General features: G+C 44.5%; 1 protein-coding gene across 1 annotated transcript; it reads left to right on the forward strand.

The window, feature by feature from the left end:
* Positions 1–20,052, forward strand: Matn3 (matrilin 3). The gene is made up of 8 exons (NM_001395570.1): positions 1–278; positions 4,592–5,158; positions 7,990–8,115; positions 11,025–11,150; positions 12,886–13,011; positions 15,109–15,234; positions 17,262–17,372; positions 19,089–20,052. Exons 1-8 carry the CDS (start codon positions 71–73, stop codon positions 19,142–19,144), a joined length of 1,446 nt encoding a protein of 481 aa, NP_001382499.1. The 5' UTR covers positions 1–70; the 3' UTR covers positions 19,145–20,052.
* The last annotated feature ends 305 nt before the right edge of the window (positions 20,053–20,357 follow it).

The raw sequence follows: 20,357 nt of genomic DNA on the forward strand, positions 1-20,357 counted from the left end.
GCCCGCGACCGACCCTTAGTACTCTAGTCACCTCGTGGCTCACAGACCCCGGCAGGTCGTCAAGCCCATCATGTTGTTCTCAGCCCTCTTACGCAACCTCCCGGGACTTCTGCTGCTGCTCTGGCCGCTGTTACTCCTGCCGCCCCCGGCTGCTCCTGGACGTTTGACCCGCGCGAGTGTCCGCCGACTGGGGACAAGAGTCCCCGGGGGCAGCCCTGGGCATTTCTCTGCTCGGGCTACTTCCACCCGCGCGCCATATTCCGGGGTCCGTGGCTCAGGTACAGTGGGGCGGGTGGGGGACTTCTCCGCCAGAGAATGTGCCTCAGCTCTGGCTGGAGGAGGGAAGAGGGGCCGGGGCCCAGGAACGCAGCATGGCTTTATCCCAGTCTCAGGCAGGCAGGGTGCTGGAGAAGCATCCTTTTCCCTGCAGTCCTGCTCAGAAACTGAGGGGCGGACAGCGCAGAGAAGGGAGTAGGGCCAGGGTGTAAGGTCATGAGCATGACATGATAGCATCTGGTATCCGGAACTTGTAATTTGGGGAGGGGGCGTCACACACTTATAGGAGTGCCAGCCAGGGAATGGGGGCTCCCAGCTTTATCTTACCTTGATCTTTTGGTTAAGGAGAACAAACTTTTCCTGGCACTGAGGTTACAGTGAAAGAACATAGTGAAAGAACCCAGAAAGTCAGCATCAGATCCCCTGAGTGAAACTCGGAACCCCCAGAGTCAAGCAAGGGCTCCAGCCACTGTACAGCTTGCCAAACTTTCTGTACTACTTACAGGAGGTCTATTTCGCATTTACCATGTGTGCCTTTTTCTCCTAATAAGAAAGGGTCTAGAGGAGATCCACGATCTGGAAGACAGACTAGGAAGGCAAACCAAGATGTCATTTAGGTTCCCAGGGAGGGTCCTGTTCTATACCTATATCATGCTTTACTCTGTTCTGCCCCAGACCTGATACTCTGCTTATGCAGACGGGGCCCCTACACTCCAAACTATACTCTGTCGATACCCAAAGAATCAGGTAGGTCTGATCTTTGATGAACAACTCCCCCCTGGCTGCTTGAGCAGAACAAATCTACAGAGCCTAGAGAAGCTGATAAGCCCCTGTCATGACCCCTCATGAGACATACAGGGACCCCACTCCCCCGCCCACCAAGGCTTAACATAGTGAAAGAACCCAGAAAGTCAGCATCAGATCCCCTGAGTGAAACTCGGAACCCCCAGAGTCAAGCAAGGGCTCCAGCCACTGTACAGCTTGCCAAACTTTCTGTACTACTTACAGGAGGTTGTCTCTTCCTTACCCTTAGATCCAGCTCCAGTCTGTCTGGTCTTGGTTTGAGAGCGGCTATAGCAAATCATATTTGAGGTGACCAGGCTCATCTGGCCAGCGATGCTGTCTGGCTGATTTGCATGGTCTGTCTCCTCCTGGGATCTGCGGGCCATGCCGAGAATCAGCTCAGGAAACTCTCCATCATACCTGATTTGATTGAAACCCAAGATTTAAAATGACAAGAGCATTGGCACCTAGATGGGAGCAAGCGGGACCCATGCAGGTTAAGTTAACTGCTGGCGTTAGGCCCACAAGCCCACTTTCTCCTGAGAAGCAAACTGCTGATCTTGGGACTGAGATTAGAGAAGAGTGTGCACCTTTGCAGAGGGAGTAGGGATGAGGAAAGAGCTTGCATGGTCATGGAATGGATTCTCGCCACCCCGGCCGAGATTCCTGTATTGCTTTTCTATTCCTTGTAAAACAAATGATGACGGAATTTGGTGGCTTAAATCTATGTAGAGTATTATCTTACGGCTCTGTCGATTGGAGGCTGATGCTATTCTTGCTGGGCTGCTATCAAGGTGTTGGCAGGGCTTCATCGCTGCCCTTTTGGGAGGGAGGCACCAGAGAGAAGTACTGCCAGCCTTTTAGGTTTCTTAGGTGCTACTGTGGTCCTTGACTCCACCTTGTCTTCTCTCTTCAGAAGGAGCAACACCAGTTTGAGCCCATCTCACATCTTGCTCACTTGGACCGTTCTTCTGCTTACCTCTTCCACTTTTAGGGGCCTTGGTCATTCTCTTGAATCCATCTGAAAAAAATCTAGGCCAACTTCCCCGTCAAAAGCCCTCCGTTCACAGCTGCAGTCTTTCGCTAGTTCAGCAGCATTGGTGCAAGGCGGGGGCAGGAATTATTCTGCCTATCCCATCTCAGAGCTTCCTCCCCCAAATAGAGGATGTATTGGGAAAACCAAACAGAGAAGGATAGAATCAGGCATGTCGGGTGGGTAGGGACCTCACTTGGGGGTTAGCGTAAGCGCTGAGTTACAACGCTTACACCGTGATGCTTTTTCTTTCCACTCCAACCATGCTAAAATGCACAGACCTATGTCCAGGTAAGCTTTTCTTTTTTTTTTTTCCTTTTTTTTTTCGGGGCTGGGGATCGAAAAGGACCTTGCGCTTCCTAGGCAAGCGCTCTACCACTGAGCCAAATCCCCAACCCCCCAGGTAAGCTTTTCTACACCAGTCCTTTTCCTCGCTCTTGATCCCTGGAAATCTTGAAGGAAATTGTGGAGTCGTTTTCAAAAGTGATTTGTAATTCCTCTTGACTTAACCAAATACATGACATATACGGCATCTTCTGGGTGGTGGCTCAAAATCAACACACGAACGTTGGCTGGGCACATGAAATAATGTTGTTTTTTTTTTTTTTTTTTTTTTTTGTGGTGGAAAACTTTGCCTCAGTGGGAGCCACTGCTGGGTACTGGAAAAGCCTTGGGGTTTGGAGACAGGAGTCATGGAGGCCAGGCTTACACTACTGCTTTTCAGGGTTTGCTTCTCCTAAACCTCTACTAAGTGCGAATAATTGCCTAGTTTTAGGATCCTGTGTCAGCATGCTGGGATCCCTACAGTGCCTTTCAGAGGAAGGTGGTACTGTATTAATGCAGTCCATCCAGCAGACAAGGTAAAAGAAATTAAATCTCTGCTTTTTGAAAACAAAATTTGAAGGCTGTGTGTGGCGGCACATGCCTTTAACCTTGGGAAGTAGAGATAGGAGGACAGTGAGCTCAAGGACATCCTTGGCTACATATGTGAGTTAGAGGCTAACCTGGGCTACAGGAGGTCCTGTCTCAGAAGAAATAAAAATCAAGCTCATAGATAGACCTATGTATGGATAAATAACTGAAGGGCTGGGATGTACCTCCGTGGTAGAATACTTGCCTAGGGGACACAAGATTCTGGGCTCCATTCAAGCCCTCAGAATGAAACATCAACAGCAAATAACACCAAGCAATGACGGAGGGAAATAATCCTTGTCCCTGACAAAGCCTTTCCTCTCAGAAATGCGTTCACTTGTTTTTCTGAGAGTACTTCACTCTATATCCTAAACTTGTTTCCCTCCTCTGTAGCCTCCTAAGTACTCCTACAGCCAGTGCAACCGTTCTCGGCTAAGAATTTGTTTTGGATCTACCTACCGACCGGGGCCAATAGCATCAGTCTGTCAGTTTACTAGGAAAGAAGGAGTCCTGACAGACACCTCCCAAGGATCCCACTTTTACCTAGGGCTATGGTGTGTGTGTGTGTGTGTGTGTGTGTGTGTGTGTGTGTGTGTGTGTGTGTGTGTGTACTTGCATTCCTGTGTGAAAGCAGAGAATGGCTTGAAAAAAAGAGATGTGGTAACTGGTACCTAGTGCTGACAGTGAACTCAGTCCGGTTGGTTGAGAGAGGGCTGTGCAAATCAGGTTGGAGGAGGCAGTAAAGACAGAGAGAGCAAGAGCGAGAGCGAGAGTGTGTGTGAGAGAGAGAGAGAGGGAGAGGGAGAGAGAGAGAGAGCAAGAGAGAGAGGGAGAGGGAGAGAGAGAGAGCAAGAGAGAGAGAGGGAGAGGGAGAGAGAGAAGGAGAGAAGGAGAGAGGAAGAGGGAGAGACGGAGAGAGAGCAAGAGAGGAGAGAGAGAGAGGGAGAGGGAGAGAGAGAGCAAGAGAGAGAGGAAGAGAGAGAGAGGAAGAGAAAGAGAGGGAGAGAGAGAGAGAATAAATGGCTATGAGCATGTGGAGACGCAAGATGCCTTTATGTAGAAAGAAGAGAGCTTTGAAGCTGATGATTCCTCTTTTCTGCTATTGTGACAGAGATGTAGACAAGTGACAAGGGAAAAAAGGCAAAGAGAAGTGGCCGGGAGAGGTCAGAGGGAATTAGGAGAGGTACCAGGTCATGGACTCTGCTCCTTAAAACAAGATATGCTCCCAAAGACTGACATGTAGTACATGCGTGTTAGATGAAGTATGTTAGGTGACCCCATTATCTCAGCCAAGTGCCAAGGTAGGCCTGGGGTCCCTTCAGTACCAGAACTTGCAAAGACTCTTGGGAACAGATCTTTAAATGGTGGGATAAGTCTTCAAGCAAAATGTTGGGAAGGCTTAAAGCCTGGGTGTGTTTAACAGCAGAGGTAGGATGACCTCCAGGAAGGAAGCAGGCAATGTTACCGCTGGGATCAGGGGATGCTCCTGGGTCTGGGTTCCCAGAATCCCAAAATTCTCTGGGAGTGAGGACTGTCACATTTCTGATCATGATTAGCCTCTTGTGTTCTCTCTACCCTTCTTTGCAGGTGTTTGCAAGAGCAGGCCTTTGGACTTGGTCTTTATCATCGACAGTTCTCGTAGCGTCCGGCCTCTGGAATTCACCAAGGTGAAGACCTTTGTCTCCCGCATCATTGACACTCTGGACATCGGGGCCACAGACACGAGGGTGGCTGTGGTGAACTATGCCAGCACCGTGAAGATAGAGTTCCAGCTCAACACCTATTCAAATAAGCAGGCCCTGAAACAGGCTGTGGCACGGATCACACCCTTGTCAACCGGCACCATGTCAGGGCTAGCTATCCAGACAGCAATGGAAGAAGCCTTCACCGTGGAGGCTGGAGCTCGGGGGCCCACATCTAACATCCCAAAGGTAGCTATTATCGTGACAGATGGGAGGCCCCAGGACCAGGTGAATGAGGTGGCTGCCCGAGCCCGGGCATCTGGCATTGAGCTGTACGCTGTGGGTGTGGACCGGGCAGATATGGAGTCCCTCAAGATGATGGCTAGCAAGCCCCTGGAAGATCACGTCTTCTATGTGGAGACCTATGGGGTCATTGAGAAGCTCTCGGCTAGATTCCAGGAAACCTTTTGTGGTAAGCTGGCAAGTCTTAGCTTCCAACTAGCAAGGAAGTTATAGTTCATATTTTGTGTGACTGGAAACTTTTTTTAAAGATTTATCTTTGATTATGTATATATGTGCACATGAGTGTGGGTACTGGATGAGGTCAGTGACCTTAAATCCTCAATGCAGCTGGAGTTGTATCCAGTCGTGGAGCCACCCCAGATGGGCACTGAGAACCAAAGTTGGGCCTTCTGCAAGAGAAGTATGTGCTCATGAGGCAATGTTCCAGCCCCCTGAAAGAAGAAGTTTATTCATTTTTGGGGGGGTGAGGGTAGAAATTTTCTGGAAGAATGATACACATGCAATGCTTTTCTGGTGCTTTTTTCTAAACCACCAAGCTAAACACATAGTGTTGGTTTAGAAGTACAAGGCTGTACTATATGTAACTTGGTTTGCTCATAAAACCTTCATGTTTGCGTTAGACATAGTAAGTTCTGGAAATAACCAGAATCAACAATCCTGCCGCTCCCCAATGGGGTCAGAAATAAAACCCAAACCCCAAACACCTAAACCCAAAACATGTCCCCTGTCCCTCCCCCTTCTCCACCATTAACAGTCCTCCCCTCTCCTCCAAATGTTTCTTTTAGCTTTACTTTACATCTTCAGACTTAACAGCACCTCACTGTTCCCCTGCAGAAGCTGGAGCGGCATCTGCCCTGCGAGGATCACGGGGCTCTGTCCCAATGCCTCTGGCCATGTGCATTTAATTAATAACACCCATTTTCAGATTCAACTCCTTCCCTGATTATTCTTCTGTGGGATAATTGGATCAGAGACCAGAAGAGTTGGGGTTTCTGATTCACTTAAGAGACACAAGAAACAAATTAAAAAACAAATCATCCTGTTAATCTTCTAATCTTTTCTTTCGGAAGGTGTTTGAATAGGAACATGCTAATTTTATTAGAGTTTTTTTCTTCCATGAATTAATCAGATGCAACAATATGGATCTATTCAGTGTTGGAACACTCCCCCCCCACCCCCCAATCAGGATGCGATCTGGGAGTGGTAGTAATACTTGAGAGAAGTTCAAGGCCGGCCCCAGCTACATCCTGAATTCAAGGCCAGCCTTGGCTACATGAGACCTTGCCATAAAAAAGAAAAAGCAAAAAGAAAGCTATAAAAACTTTAAAAAAGGGGCTGGGGATTTAGCTCAGTGGTAGAGCACTTACCTAGGAAGCGCAAGGCCCTGGGTTCGGTCCCCAGCTCCGAAAAAAAGAACCAAAAAAAAAAAAACTTAAAAAAAAATAGAATTATGGTTTGTGGAAGTCATTTTTTTAAAGAAGTTTGAAAGCCTCTGTAGAATTGTTGAATCCCTAAAAGCCTAGATGGTTCCTGCCACACGCATTCTGTGTCTATTCATATTGACCACCACATACAAAGTAAGGGTAGCTCCTCCCAGCCTCTGGTACCTATGGAGTTGGTGGAGAGGCATGCCAGTGAGCCAGGAACTGCAGTTGTGAATGTCAATGGGACTTTCTATCTAAACTAATGTGGAGCCCAGAATCATCGATTGGTCAGGAAATGGGAGATGAAGCCTTGGCCTCATCTCTGCCTGACCTGGCCAGAATCTCCCTGTCTTCCGTGTCCCGGGACACTAGGCCTTCACAAACACCATTGGCTATGATGGCATCTACTTGGCATTCATTAGGTTCTGGAAAGAAAGTGGCTTTCTTTCTTTTTCCCAGAAAATCCCCTCAAGCTGTGGGTGAGAGCTGTTCCGACAGGACTCTGGTCTGTGGCTAAGTTAGGTCTTAAAGTTAGCAGCTGGGGGTGGGCTCAGAAGCCGTAAAGAAATAGTGGTGAGTGGCGATCTTTTCCCCCTCTTACAAAAGACCTACTTGTTCTGGGGGCGGGGAGGAATGTCTTCTCTGGAAAAAGAAACGACTGAGGGGCAGCTTGTTGTAGTCAACGGCTGGAAAGATCACTCCACAAAAAGGCACTCCTTGGGAAAATATTAGCCTTGTCCTATTGCCAAAGGCACTGGAGGCTGGGTTACCTGCCGCGGGAGCGCTAGCCTCCTCTAACAGGCCTCAATTTTGTCGAAATGACTAAATTCATTGATTCGTCTTTTAAAACACGTCACTGGGTGTGGGAGGGGGGCATTCCAATGAAATATAAATGTGTCCTGGAGCAAAAGGATGGAGACATGATCTGGCTGACATCATCTCACGCTTTTCTTTTTAGCTCTTTGTATTTACGGTTCCGATCCATCATCTCTGAAGCTACTGAGAACCCAAGGAGATAACTGGGCTTTAGACTCATGCTGGGCAATGCACTAGGAGGATGTTAGCGGATGGCCTCACACAATTTGCACGCCCAAGCATGGCTCACTCGTCCAAGTGTGAGTCAGGTCCCACAGCAGCTAGGCATGCTTGTCTTCCAATTCCCTTCAGGCACAGAATGTGGACCTGTTGCCACCAGTTTCAGTTACAGCGGGCCCACTAGCTCACAGAACTCTCGACAGTACAGTATTATTCTCCTTGACTCCTAGGGTCGAGAGGCAAGAATACGGTTTTTCTGGATACACAATTCAACCAAATAAAACATCATGCTGCCTGACCCATGGAAATGTTTGATTCTAGCAGCTCCAAACTCAGAATTACCCTTTGAGAGATGGTACAGCAAGATCTACAGTTCTAAATTTGCAGCATCTCAAGTCAAATATCTAATAAACTTTTAGAAAAAATAGTGAAGTCAAGATGGCATCAGAAAGAAATCTGGAGGGCAGTGTTTTGGAACTAGAGGAAATGTCTAAAATGGCTCTTGGGCATCGATGTCACTACTGTGCTTTTCTTTGCCCAGCTCTGGACCAGTGCATGCTTGGCACACACCAGTGTCAGCACGTGTGCGTCAGCGATGGTGATGGCAGGCATCACTGCGAATGTAGCCAAGGGTATACCTTGAACGCTGATGGGAAAACGTGTTCAGGTGAGGCTTCCTCAGGGGACCGCGGTTGAGTGGGAGTTATTTGATGCCTCTTCTCCAGGAGTAGGGTTTCCCTTAGGCTTCTCCAGGGGTGAGTTTTCTCTTAGGCTCTGACCTCATTTCCCTGGGTGCCTTCTAGCTGGTTTGCCCCAGTTTAGCAGCCTTGATAGAGACCATGAGAAGAAAGTGAGAACCCACGCAGGGTAGCTTAGCATAGACCTTGATACTATTCCTAAAAAAAAAAAAAATTAGAGCCGAGTAGCGTTGGAGCACATCTTTGACTCTAGCACGCAGGGGCAGGGTGCAGGGATCAGGGGGCAGGAGGCAGGGGGCAGGAAGCAGGAGGCAGGAGGCAGGGGCAGAGGCAGGTAGATATCTGTGAGTTCGAGGCTAGTCTGGTCAACAGAGGGAGTTCTGGGGCAGCCAGGCTACAGAGAGACCCTGTCTTGAAAAAACAATAAAATAAAATAAAAATAAATTTAAACTACATGCACACGTCTGTGTGTGGGGCTGTGCACATGAGTGCAGGTGTCTGAGGAGCCTAGAGGTGTCAGAGGTTGCCCTTCAGGTGGAGTTACATGTGCTAAATCACTGCATGTGCTAGGAACAGAAATCAGATGCCCTGCAAAGGTGGTGTGTCCCCATAAACACTGAGCTGTCTCTTCGGCCTCTTCTTAAAATCATTATTTTAGGTTAGTATATAAATAGGTCTTATCATGGCATCTTCGTATGCACGTGTCATTGTCTTTGTTCTCATTTTCTCTCCCTGCTGCCTTCCTCTGGGTCCTCTTCTGCCTTAGTTGGTCCACACCCCCTTCTCCCCTTTGACACCCGTCTGCTTCCCGTGACTTGTATTATCCTCTATTTCTCACCCCCTTACAGTCTTTTCCTTTTCTTTTAGGAACTCCTTTCTGGCTCTGTGATGTACGAACACACATATACAAGCAACACACACATATCCACTTTTAAATCTATGTTCTCATATGAGACAAAACATGCAGCATCTTTATGAGTCTGTTTTTTTCTCTCTTGATTCAAATAGTGATTTCTAGTTGCATCCATTTTCCTGAAAAAAATAATCATGGTTTCAGTTTTCTTTACATTTCCATAAGATGCTGTTGTGTGTCTGTATCCCATTTTCTTCATTCATTCATTTCCTTATTCATTCATTTGCTGGTGGACACTGAGGCTGGTTCCATTTCCTGTCTTCTGTGAGTAGTGTAGCTGAAAACACAGATGTGCAAGGACCTCTGTGCTATGTTGACTTAAGGGCCTTACTAGTGTGCTTTCTTTGTTACTGTTTTTTTTTAATTATTTTAAAAAGGTTATTTATTTATTTTATGTGTATGAATACACTGTAGCTGTCTTCAGACACGCTAGAAGAGGGCCCCAGATCACATTACAGATGGTTGTGAGCCACCATGTGGTTGCTGAGAATTAAACTCAGGACCTCTGGAAGAGCAGTCAGTGTTCTTCACCACCCGGCCATCTCTCCAGACACCTTTGTTATTGTTCTTAAAGGAAAACATTAATAAAAGGGGAGGTAAGAAGGAAGGGCTACAAAGCTCTTTATTTTTAAAATATATGTTAGTTCATAAGTTTATATAAGTGGTACCCACCCACACATATGCACACACATCATGTTCCTGCAGTGTCTGCAGGAACCAGAAGAGGGCCCTGGATCCACTGGTACTGGAGTTACAGTCAGTATGAGCTGCCATGTGGATGCTGGGAATCAACTTGGGTCCTTTGGAAGCACAGCCAGTGTTCTTAACCAGTGAGCAAACGCTCCAGCTCCAGGATCCCGAACTCTCCATCCTTTTCGAATATTTGATATTTTCCTGGACTTTATTTCATTAGATATGAGCATTCCAGTTTATTTGTATGTCCATACACACTCATAGATATACGGAGGGAAATACTCTGTTCACTGGTATTTAAACACCACACAGAGTCAACAAAGAGTAGAGATTAGATTTTTTTTCTTTTTAGATTTTTTTCTCTTTAATCCTAGGAGAGTTTTTGTGAGGGAGAAATCGGGTCATTTAGGTCAAACTGCTAATTTTAAGATAAGGAGGCTGAGATGTCAAGAAGGGAAGAGACATATATATCAATGTTAGGATCCAAAAATCCAAAACCACCCAAGCAGTCGCCAGAGTCCAGCAAAGCAAGATCTTTATTTGCAATGATCAGAAATAACTGACTGTCAGTGACAGCAGCACAGACTCGGGCGTTGACTGCATCCTCAAATGGTCGTCTTAGTAAGTATTTAACCAGATGACAAAAGTTATTGTACTCTAGCTGCTAATGATCGATTGGGGCCGTAGTACAGATTCAGGAGCTGAACTGCCACCTGGAGCCAGAATGTTACAGACTTTTTAAGCCTGAAATCTACAAACATCTATGCCAAGTTATCCCACCAATCAGGATTTAGGGGTAGGGGACTTCCTTAGGAATGTGTCTTCGTGGTTCACTTATTCTGTTCCCATTGGTTGGGTTATTCAGCTGTGGTGGGGCAACTTGCCTAGCAGGAAGCCGGCTACCCACGGAAGTCTTGCTTTATTGACCCCTATTCAAGATGGACGTTCTATTCAAAATGGCTTCAGTTTGGTTCCTTTTTATATCAGTGGGTCTGTTGGTGAAAGAATAAGACCAGAAAGTAGGATCTAAATTCCATCAGTACCCTTTCCTGTCTGTCTGTCTGTCTGTCTGTCTGTCTGTGTGTGTGTGTGTGTGTGTGTATGAGAGAGAGAGGGTGGGAGGGAGGGAGGGAGGGGGAGAGAGAGAGAGAGAGAGAGAGAGAGAGAGAGAGAGAGAGAGAGAGAGAGAGAGAGGGAGAGGGAGGATGTGACTGGTGTGAATTTGTTTACCTCCTTGTGTTCATCTCATGTGCTATGCTCATCTTTTGACAGCCATTGATAAGTGTGCCCTCAACACTCATGGATGTGAACAGATCTGTGTCAACGACAGAAATGGTTCTTACCACTGCGAGTGCTATGAAGGGTACACATTGAATGCAGACAGGAAAACATGTGCAGGTGAGTGGGCTGTGTACTCGTTCAACTGCCAACCTACCCCCGGTTGAAGAGAAGCCTACACCTGGGAATTTGGGGTCCATTTTCTACTTTTGCCACCCTAGGATTTTCTGTTTCTTTCTTTTTTTGTCTTTGTTTGCTTTTTTCTTGTTTTTGTTTGTTTTGTGTGTAGCCCTGGTTGTCCTGGAACTCTCTCTGTAGACCAGGGTAGCCAGGAACTCAGAGATCTGCCTGCCTCTGCCTCCCAAGTGCTGGAATTCAAGGCATGTACCACCTCTGCCCAGCTGGATTTCCTGCGTCTAAGTTCTGTTTGAAAATCAGAAACAGGGATGTGCACCTACTGTGTGTGTAAAGGTGTGGCTCGTTTCTATTTCCTACAGACAGGGTAGTAAGTTAGCATCAAATAACATCCTACAAAATACTTATTGCTCACAAAGGCAAGCAGTGATGGCGCGTGGAGGGAGGCAGATCATAAACTCAAAGTTATCCCAGCTAAATCAGGAGCTCAAGGCCAGCATGGGCAATAGGAAACTTGGACTCAGAAACCTAAGACAACACAGACACAGACACAGACACAGACACAGACACACAGACACACAGACACACACACACACAGGGGAGGGAGGAAAGGAGAGAGAGAGAGAGAAAGAGAGAGAGAGAGAGAGAGAGAGAGAGAGAGAGAGAGAGAGAGAGAGAGAGAGAAAATACAAAAAGTAACTTTGTAGTGGGGAACCTGGTGGACACCTTGGCCATGTAACAAGAGATCAGTGATACCATCACTAGAGACAAACTCACTAACAGTACCACATGAAGTGGCAGCACGCCTGGTCTATTCTTAGGCACTTGGGAGGCAGAGGCAGGAGGGTCACTATAAATTCTAGGTCGTCCTGGGCTATAGATGAGACTCAATCTCAATCTTCCCTCACCCAAATAGTTTAAAATATGTCAGTTCAAATCTTTCCCCTTCTTTCTGGGTGTGGTGATACATGCCTGTAATCCCAGCATTCACGGCTGAGGAGGACTTCATGCCAGTCTTGGCCACATAGTAAGACCTTGTCTCAAAACAACCCCAAACATACACCTCTACTGTATATCTGTATGTATGCATGTACATATGTATGTATGAATGTACATATGTATGCATGTATGTATGCATGCATGTATATATGCATGTACATACATATGTATGTATATAGATCTACTCATCTGCCTACCTAGCTCTCCTCTACTCTTCTGTCTCTCACAGGGAAGTGCATTGAAGAAAGAGTTGGGTCTCAGGTGCTCCCTAAATTAGTTGGTCTCCTTGGGGCTCTTGTACCTCATTTATGAAATGTAAGAGTGTTAAAATAGAAATTCTCTGAGATCTAATTCCCTTGTTTCCCTGGATCTAGTGTAGTTAGCTGCATAATTAGCTGGTTTATTTCTGGGTTGTAATAAGTGCTGTAAACCTAAGAGGAATGCATTAAGTATTTATGAGATGCTTAGGTTATAAAAAACTCAACAGTGATGATCTGGAAAGAAGAACCAAGTATAACGGCCACGAATAATTACCATGTGTGAAGGATTTTATTAAGTCTGCTAACTTCTAGTTAGAGCAAATAATGCTGACAGCTCTGTCTAGCCTCCGGCCAGTTTCCCCTCATCTATTTCTGCTCCTGAGCATGTTTCTATCTACGGGTAATAAAAGACTCTTTGACTTCTAATTTTAAATTTTCACTCTCGGACCTTCGTCTGTCAGCTCAGGACAAATGCGCCTTGGGTACACACGGTTGCCAGCACATCTGTGTGAATGACGGAGCCGGGTCCCATCACTGTGAATGCTTTGAAGGCTACACTCTGAATGCAGATAAGAAGACATGTTCAGGTAAAGTCCATTCAACAAATCCTCTCCTACCTGACTTTTTCCACGGTGGTGAAATCAACCTGCTGATTTGGTGTGGAGGTGGGAGGGGGGGACTTAAAGATTCAGGCTCAGACATTGGTCCAGCTTACTCGTCGAAGGCACTCCCTGCTTAGTGAGCTCACTGGCTTTTACATACATAGATCACTTCAGAAAATTACTGGGAAATAGGTAAGGAATGGGGACCATGAGAAGAGCTGACTATCTGTGGAGGTCCCTATCCAGGAAAATTTTTATAGCTGTGAATACTGGGGACTTTATAGGCACATAGAGGAAGTCAGCTGTGTAGTAACCATTTGGTGTGATAGGTTGAACGGATCTGTCTCCAGTTAAAACTTGGCCTGGGGCCTTTTCTGTAGTGTTGATCTTCAAGCTGGGCTCCTCAGCAAAGGAGACTTTGTGAAGGCTTCACTTAGACCCACACAGACCTTCCAGGGTGTTGGAAGCGGCACATTCTTGACCGTTCCTAGCTGATCAGTCTTCAGTGACTCAGAGCCTTGTGACTTGGTTAATGAGCCCCTGCCAAGACCATTAATCCTCATTAATTTGATTTAAGCTCACTGGCAGAACAGGGCGGCATTTATACACATGGACGCTTTCCCTTTGGACAGGCGTTCCTTGCTCTCGGGTGCTGCTTGGTTTGGCATGCCAGCATCTTCGGGTTCTCTCCATCCTCTCTTCTTCCTTGGGGAACTAGACATGGTGGGATCGTGTCAAGATAAATGGAGGGAAATGGGGGAAATGGCACATTATTGGATCCTTTTTTTTTTTTTTTTTTTTTGGAGACAGAGTCTCCTGCAGCCTAGGCTGGCTAGGAACTCGCTGTGTTTCAGTTAGCCTCAGCATGCAGTAACTGCAAGTGCTGGGGTTGCAGGCATGTACCACCAAGCCTGGCTTTCTCCCTCGTTAAGGAATGAGATCATGCTTCTAACCCCAGCCAGTCCAGAGACTGAGGCAGCAGACCGGTGATCACTGAAAGACCTTGAACGTGTTCAGCACTTCCCCTCTTCTAAGGACAGTCTGGGTCTCCCAAGAGCCTTTCTGAATTCACTAAGGTTTTTTTTCACTTGTCCTAGGCCATTCGGACATAGGACTGGTGGGGTGCTCTCCTCTGTTTGCTTGGGCAGACTGTCTACATCTCTGAATGCTATTTATGGGATAAAATTACTCTACTATTTAATTGAATATATCGCCATTAATCTTACTATTATTTCTTTCTCTGAGAAAGAGAGAGAGAGAGAGAGAGAGAGAGAGAGAGAGAGAGAGAGAGAGAGCATGAGTGTCATCAATGCTTTCTGTCCCCCATTATAATTATCAGTGATTGGCTTTTGAGCAATATAGTCCGTGTGTGTGTGTGTGTGTGTGTGTGTGTGTGTGTGTGTGTGTGTGTGTGTGTGTAGCCACACCGAACTTAGTTCCACACACAGTGATGTTACTCTGTTACAAAATGCCTCACCAAAAGAAGGAAGGAAGGAAGGAAGGAAGGAAGGAAGGAAGGAAGGCTTTATTCTGTTCACAGTTGGAGGGTTAGAGTCCATAATAACAAGGGAGTCAGAGCAGTGGGAAACTGAGGCAGCTGTTCTCATTAGAAACATAGTCAGGAAGCAGAGACAAGTACCGGTGCTCAGTGAGCATTCTTTTCAATTCAGTTCTGAAGCCCAGTGCCTGGAATGGTGTCATCAACAATATAGTGACCTAGGTGATTGTCTAGGTTCTGTCAAGATGGCTATCAAGGTTAACCACCACAGACTTCCTAATCGATTATTCGTGGTGATTGGCACTTTCAAAAGTGCCTGTGGTAAGCTCTGTACTGCCAAGCCTCAGTACCATGGGAAGTTCCCTCAGACAGCTGCAGGAACACCATGGGGGAAGAACCAATCAGGCAACAGACCAGGAAAGGAAGCCACACTTTGCCCTGGAACCCAGGGCTCTGGGTGACTACTGAAGGCTTCGTTCTCAGTGCTGGCTGGGTCCAGCAAAGCTTGGTATTCCAGACATGTGTGTTTAGTGTTCTATTGAACTAATGGGTAAATATTTTCTTTCCTGCATGGTGTGGGTCAGTCCGAGACAAGTGTGCTCTGGGGACTCATGGCTGCCAGCACATCTGTGTGAGCGATGGAGCAGTGTCCTACCACTGTGACTGTTTCCCTGGCTATACCTTGAATGATGACAAGAAGACATGTTCAGGTGACAACTGACCCTTTAAGCAGATTTTTTTTCCAATGGGAAAATCTAGGAGGAAGCTGCTTTTTTTTTAAAATTTATATTGAGTTATTGTCTTGCTCTGCTACATGGTCTGCTTTCTGTAATTTGATCTGATTCTCTTCTCTCATTTTTTATTTCTAATTAATGTCTCTAAGTCTGGTTTATTTTTGCTATTATGATAAGATATGCATAGCATTCAATCTATTTTTTTCCTGTTTTCAAAGGTACAGTTCTGTGGCAACAGTTACCACTGTCCTCTCTGGGATATTTTCACCCTTCCCTTCTAAAGTTCTGAACTCATGGGACAGTGACTGATGTTTTCCACTCCCCCCTGGGACATGTCAGTTTCCCACAAAATGGCTATTGGGGCTTAGATCAATTTAGGGAGTACTGCCACTTTAACAGTCTTCAGTGTACCCAATACTATTGGGTGGGTGCTTTCCCATTTGTTTAAGTCTTCTTTAATTTTTCCAATGATGTTTTGTAATTTTCAGTGTACAAGTTATATACTTAAAATATTCCTAAGTGTTTTATTCCTTTATTAATATTATTGTGAATGGCTCTCTCTCCCTTTCTCTCTCTCAACATTCTTTTTTGTTATACCCCTGCTCTATAACTTCCTAAGGGGTGTTTTAATAAGAATATCCGATTGAGCACATGGCTTAGTGTTTATTAAGCAAGAGCACAGGACTAGTTACCTGTTTTACACTCTGTACAGAGATGGTCGGCAAGTGGCTAATGTTTGGTCACCAGTGTCTAGCCAGGATCAGTAGTTTAAGGCTAGCTTGGTCACTCTGCTTCAAAAACTGAACAGGGCCTGGGAGGATGGCTGTAGGTAAAGTGAGGAGGATTCAGATCCCCAGCACCCACTACAGAGTCAGGAGTGTGGAGGAGCATGTCTGCAATCCCTGGGCTGGGAGACTGAGATAAATTTCTGTGAGCTTGATGGCCAATCAGTGAGCTCCAGGTTTAGTCAGAGCATCTCTCTCAAAATATAAAGTGACAGCAACATAAGAAGATAACCGATGACTGTGTATGCATGGGTACACACACACACACACACACACACACACACAGACACACACACAGACATACATACATACACAAACAAATACACACACAAATACACATATACATACATATACACACATACATACACATACGTACACAAATACATACACAGACATATACACACATGCACATACATGTACACACATACACACAGACACACATAGACACATATACACACATGCACATACATATATACACATAGTGGGTTATCTAGATTAGCTATCAATATAGTTCTGAATTTTTAGCTTCAAAGTATGTAAGGGTAAAAGTTATACTTCTTGATTCAAATCATTCAATAGAATAACAATCATTTGTAGGAAATCACCAGGAGCATAGGAAGAACTGTCACTGTCTTCTCTTTGTCTGTGGCTTGTGCCTACACCAGTGGCTTCCAACTTTCCTAATGCTGAGACCCTTTAATATAGTTCCTTATGTTGTGGTGACCCCCCAACTATAAAATTATTTCATCGCTATGTCATGATTGTAACTTTATTACTGTTATGAATTGTGATGTAATTATCTGATCCCCAAGGGGTCAGAAACCACAGTTTGAGAACCCCTGCCCTATAGAGGCCACCTTTAAAAGTTTTATGTAGTAGCTGGTTTCTGTCAATGACAAAAGCACAGAGAAAGACAATGGGCTCTCAAATAACTGCCACCCAGTTTTGACAAAAACATTTCCCCAGTGTTTCCTAATCAAGTTTTCTGGAAAATCAACATTAATTAGCATTATTTCCTATTTGCTTTATGTGTTTTTTACCTCCTGAAAAGAATGTATTTTCATAAGTGGCAATGTTGAAGTGAATTGTAGATTTCATGGTTTGCTGTCATTCCTTTGTTTTTGCCTCTTATGCTGGGCGGGAGTTTTACACCCCAGCCCCCAACTTTGCTGTAATCCCTTGTAGCTGTAACATCTTGTGTATTGTCGTTGTCTTCAGACATTGAAGAAGTCCGAAGCCTCATTTCTATAGAAGATGCCTGCAGCTGTGGGGCCACACTGGCATTCCAGGAGAAGGTCAGCTCCCATCTCCAGAAGCTGAACACTAAACATATCCTTTCCAGAGGGTTTTCTTCCTCCTTTCATTCCTCAACTCACCCCCTCCTATCTTCCTCCCTCCCCTTTCTCCTTCACCCCCCTCCCCTTCTCCCTCCCTCCCCCTTTCTCCTTTGCCTCCCCCTTCCCTTCCTCCTCTTCTTTTGTTTTTTGAGATAGGGTCTCATGTAGTCAAGGCTAGCCTCAAACTTGCTAAGCAGATGAGAATGACCTGGAACTTCTGGTCCACCTATCTCCCTCTCTCTATGGCTGGGATTACGGGTGTGTGCACCCATGCTGGGTTTTATGAGGTCCTGGGGATGAAACCGAGGGCTTCATGCTGACTAAGCAGGCACTCCACCAACTATGCTACAACCCAGACCCTGTTGTCTCTTAAAAATTTATTTGTAAGTTTCAATTTCTGATTGATATACTAATTGAACAGCAATAAACAAAATGCCATGGCCGTGGCTTCTAGAAGTCAACCTAGATACTACAACTGGGGCAAACATTTCAGGATATTCTACTAGCAAGAATCTCATTCCTTGCTGGACGTTCAGCAAGGCGATGCATTTGAAAAGAATTCAGAGTTCTTTCTCAATGGCATGATAGACCATTTTTACTCACACAACGTTTAAATGTAAAATCTATATATTTCTTTCCCTAGTGCTTTTTAGTGTCAATTTATGTGCCCAACCGAGCTCTTGCATAACAGAGCAATTAAACTATCATTCCTTAGAGCATTTTTCTTTTTCTTTTTAAATTTAAATTTTATTTCATGTGCATTGGTGTCTTGCCTGCGTGTACATCTGCATGAGGGTACCAGATCTCCTGGAACTCGAGTTAGAGTAAGTTGTGAGCCACCATATGAGTGCTGGGCATTGAACCAGACTCTTCTGGAAGAGCAGCCAGTACTCTTAACTGCTGAGCCATTTTTCCAACCCATTTAAGAGTAACTCTCAGCTCAAAAATCTTCCTATGTCCAGAATTAAAAAAAATCAGCAGGTCTATGGGATGTTGTACCTCAGACGACACATGGTTATACAATTTATCAAGCCAAGATATCAAGAAAGGGCTTCAAAATGGAGCATGACACTCTCAGATAGGTTCAAAGTCAGCGTTCGGAGAACTAGCTGTGGACAAAGGCTTTGCCTCAGCATAGCTCAGGTTAACAACTCTGTTCCTATATACCTCAGAGGAATGGAATTCAGGCTGGGGCCAGTGTGACCTAGGAGTGTTCAGACTTTGAAGGCGGGTGCAGGCAGCCTGAAGGAATCTGCTTCCAGAACTTTCACATGCCCAGCATGGGGTTAGCTGGCATTCGCTTTTCCTGTGTAGTACAGCCCTTCTCACCACATGAGGAAGAAATACTTTCTTCCTTCACCTACTGAAGTCTATTTCCTCCAAAACTAAAATCTCCAGAGGGGTCAAACCAAGGGAGAGTTCTATAATTCCTTTAATCAAGACTTCATAAGCATTGCTCCCTATGGAGAGATGTTGTTCCAATTAAATTTTTGATGAGGGAAAAAGAAAAGAAAAAAGAAAAAGGAAAGACCTCTGCAGGAGTGTAATTTCATGATTAATTTTTGAATTTTGAGTAGGCTTTGGATGAGAAAATAGTTTTGTTCACTTATAGTGGGATACAGTTTTCTTTTGTGTTGAAGCTTTTGAGGGTGCACTTTTGTTTTTCAATGTGTGAGATGGAATCACTTTGGCCTTAACATCTAGCCACTTGACAACATTTTGAAGAAGTTGCAAGTAACTGAATATGGACAACTACATCGTTAAACTGTGCAAAATTCTCGCCTGGAAGGTGGAGTGCTTGACACGCACGATTCTCATTCTCTTGTATACATTATCTGATGCTCCTGCTAATAATTTGCCATTATAAATGCTTGACATTATTTGGTCAATATAAGGGTTTTCTGGAGAACTAGTATCATTTCCTAAGGAGATAAATGTGCAGACCCTTACTGAAAAGCAAGCTTTAATGTCTCATAGTTATGACTGTGAAATCATTAATAAGATGAAAAGTGAAAAGTTTAATGTTTTCTTATCTACTCATTGAGCCATCTAAGTTTTAATTGTTTATATTAGTGAGATAATCTTATTCATAAAACTTTAGGTCTATTTTCTCTTTTATAATATGAACCAGCCTTATTATCAAGAGTGCAAATTTTATGAAAAATTCACACATACGAAGATAAAATAATTAAACAGAGAATTTAGAATTGTTTAAATTCTTTTGTTGGAATATTATTAAAGCTACAATCAAGGAATTATAACACATGTACCTAAAAATAATTTACACAGACTAAGTGGATGTTACGTGATACTTTTAATTCATCAACGACATAGAAACAAACAACTAAAGAGTACTGGCTATGAACTTATGGTGCTAAGATTTTTGCCAATGGAAAAAAAATTTGAATTCTATCATTTTGTTTTAGCATGTAATGTAATTGGTGAAATTACATAATTATAAAATTAGTACAAGCAACAAGGTATAATATTATCTTTTAAAGAATGTCTGTAATAAGACTAATTTTTTCACTCAAAATATAATGAATACATGTATTTTTTAAGTGCAGCTGAGAACTTTTGGAATGGAACAATTCTTTAAATTTTGTGCTACTTGATCTGTGTATGTTTGTATTGTTTTTAACATAATAAAAGTTCCTATCTTTCTACATTAATGCCATGGCTAATGTATTGATGAGTCTTGTTATTTTTTCTATTAAGCATATTATGCTGAACGGAATTAATAACTTTTGGATATGTAACAGTTGGAAAACTGAATGAACTAAATGGTGATACTCTTTCAGTAATTTAATCTCACGCTGTTGAGGCTTAAAATCTTGGTCAGTTCCAGGTAAATGGAAAGGAAGTTCCTAAATAAAACCAGTGGGGGGTAAAACGTAATTACAGATGTGCGTGTGTGCCTGAGCATGAGTGTTTGTGCACGTGTGTGTTTAGGGCTGTATGGGTGCATGTGTGCTAC

The sequence above is a fragment of the Rattus norvegicus genome, chromosome 6 (genome assembly GCF_021556685.1).
Source record: "Rattus norvegicus strain SHRSP/BbbUtx chromosome 6, alternate assembly SHRSP_T2T, whole genome shotgun sequence".
In the NCBI taxonomy this organism is placed as follows: domain Eukaryota; kingdom Metazoa; phylum Chordata; class Mammalia; order Rodentia; family Muridae; genus Rattus; species Rattus norvegicus.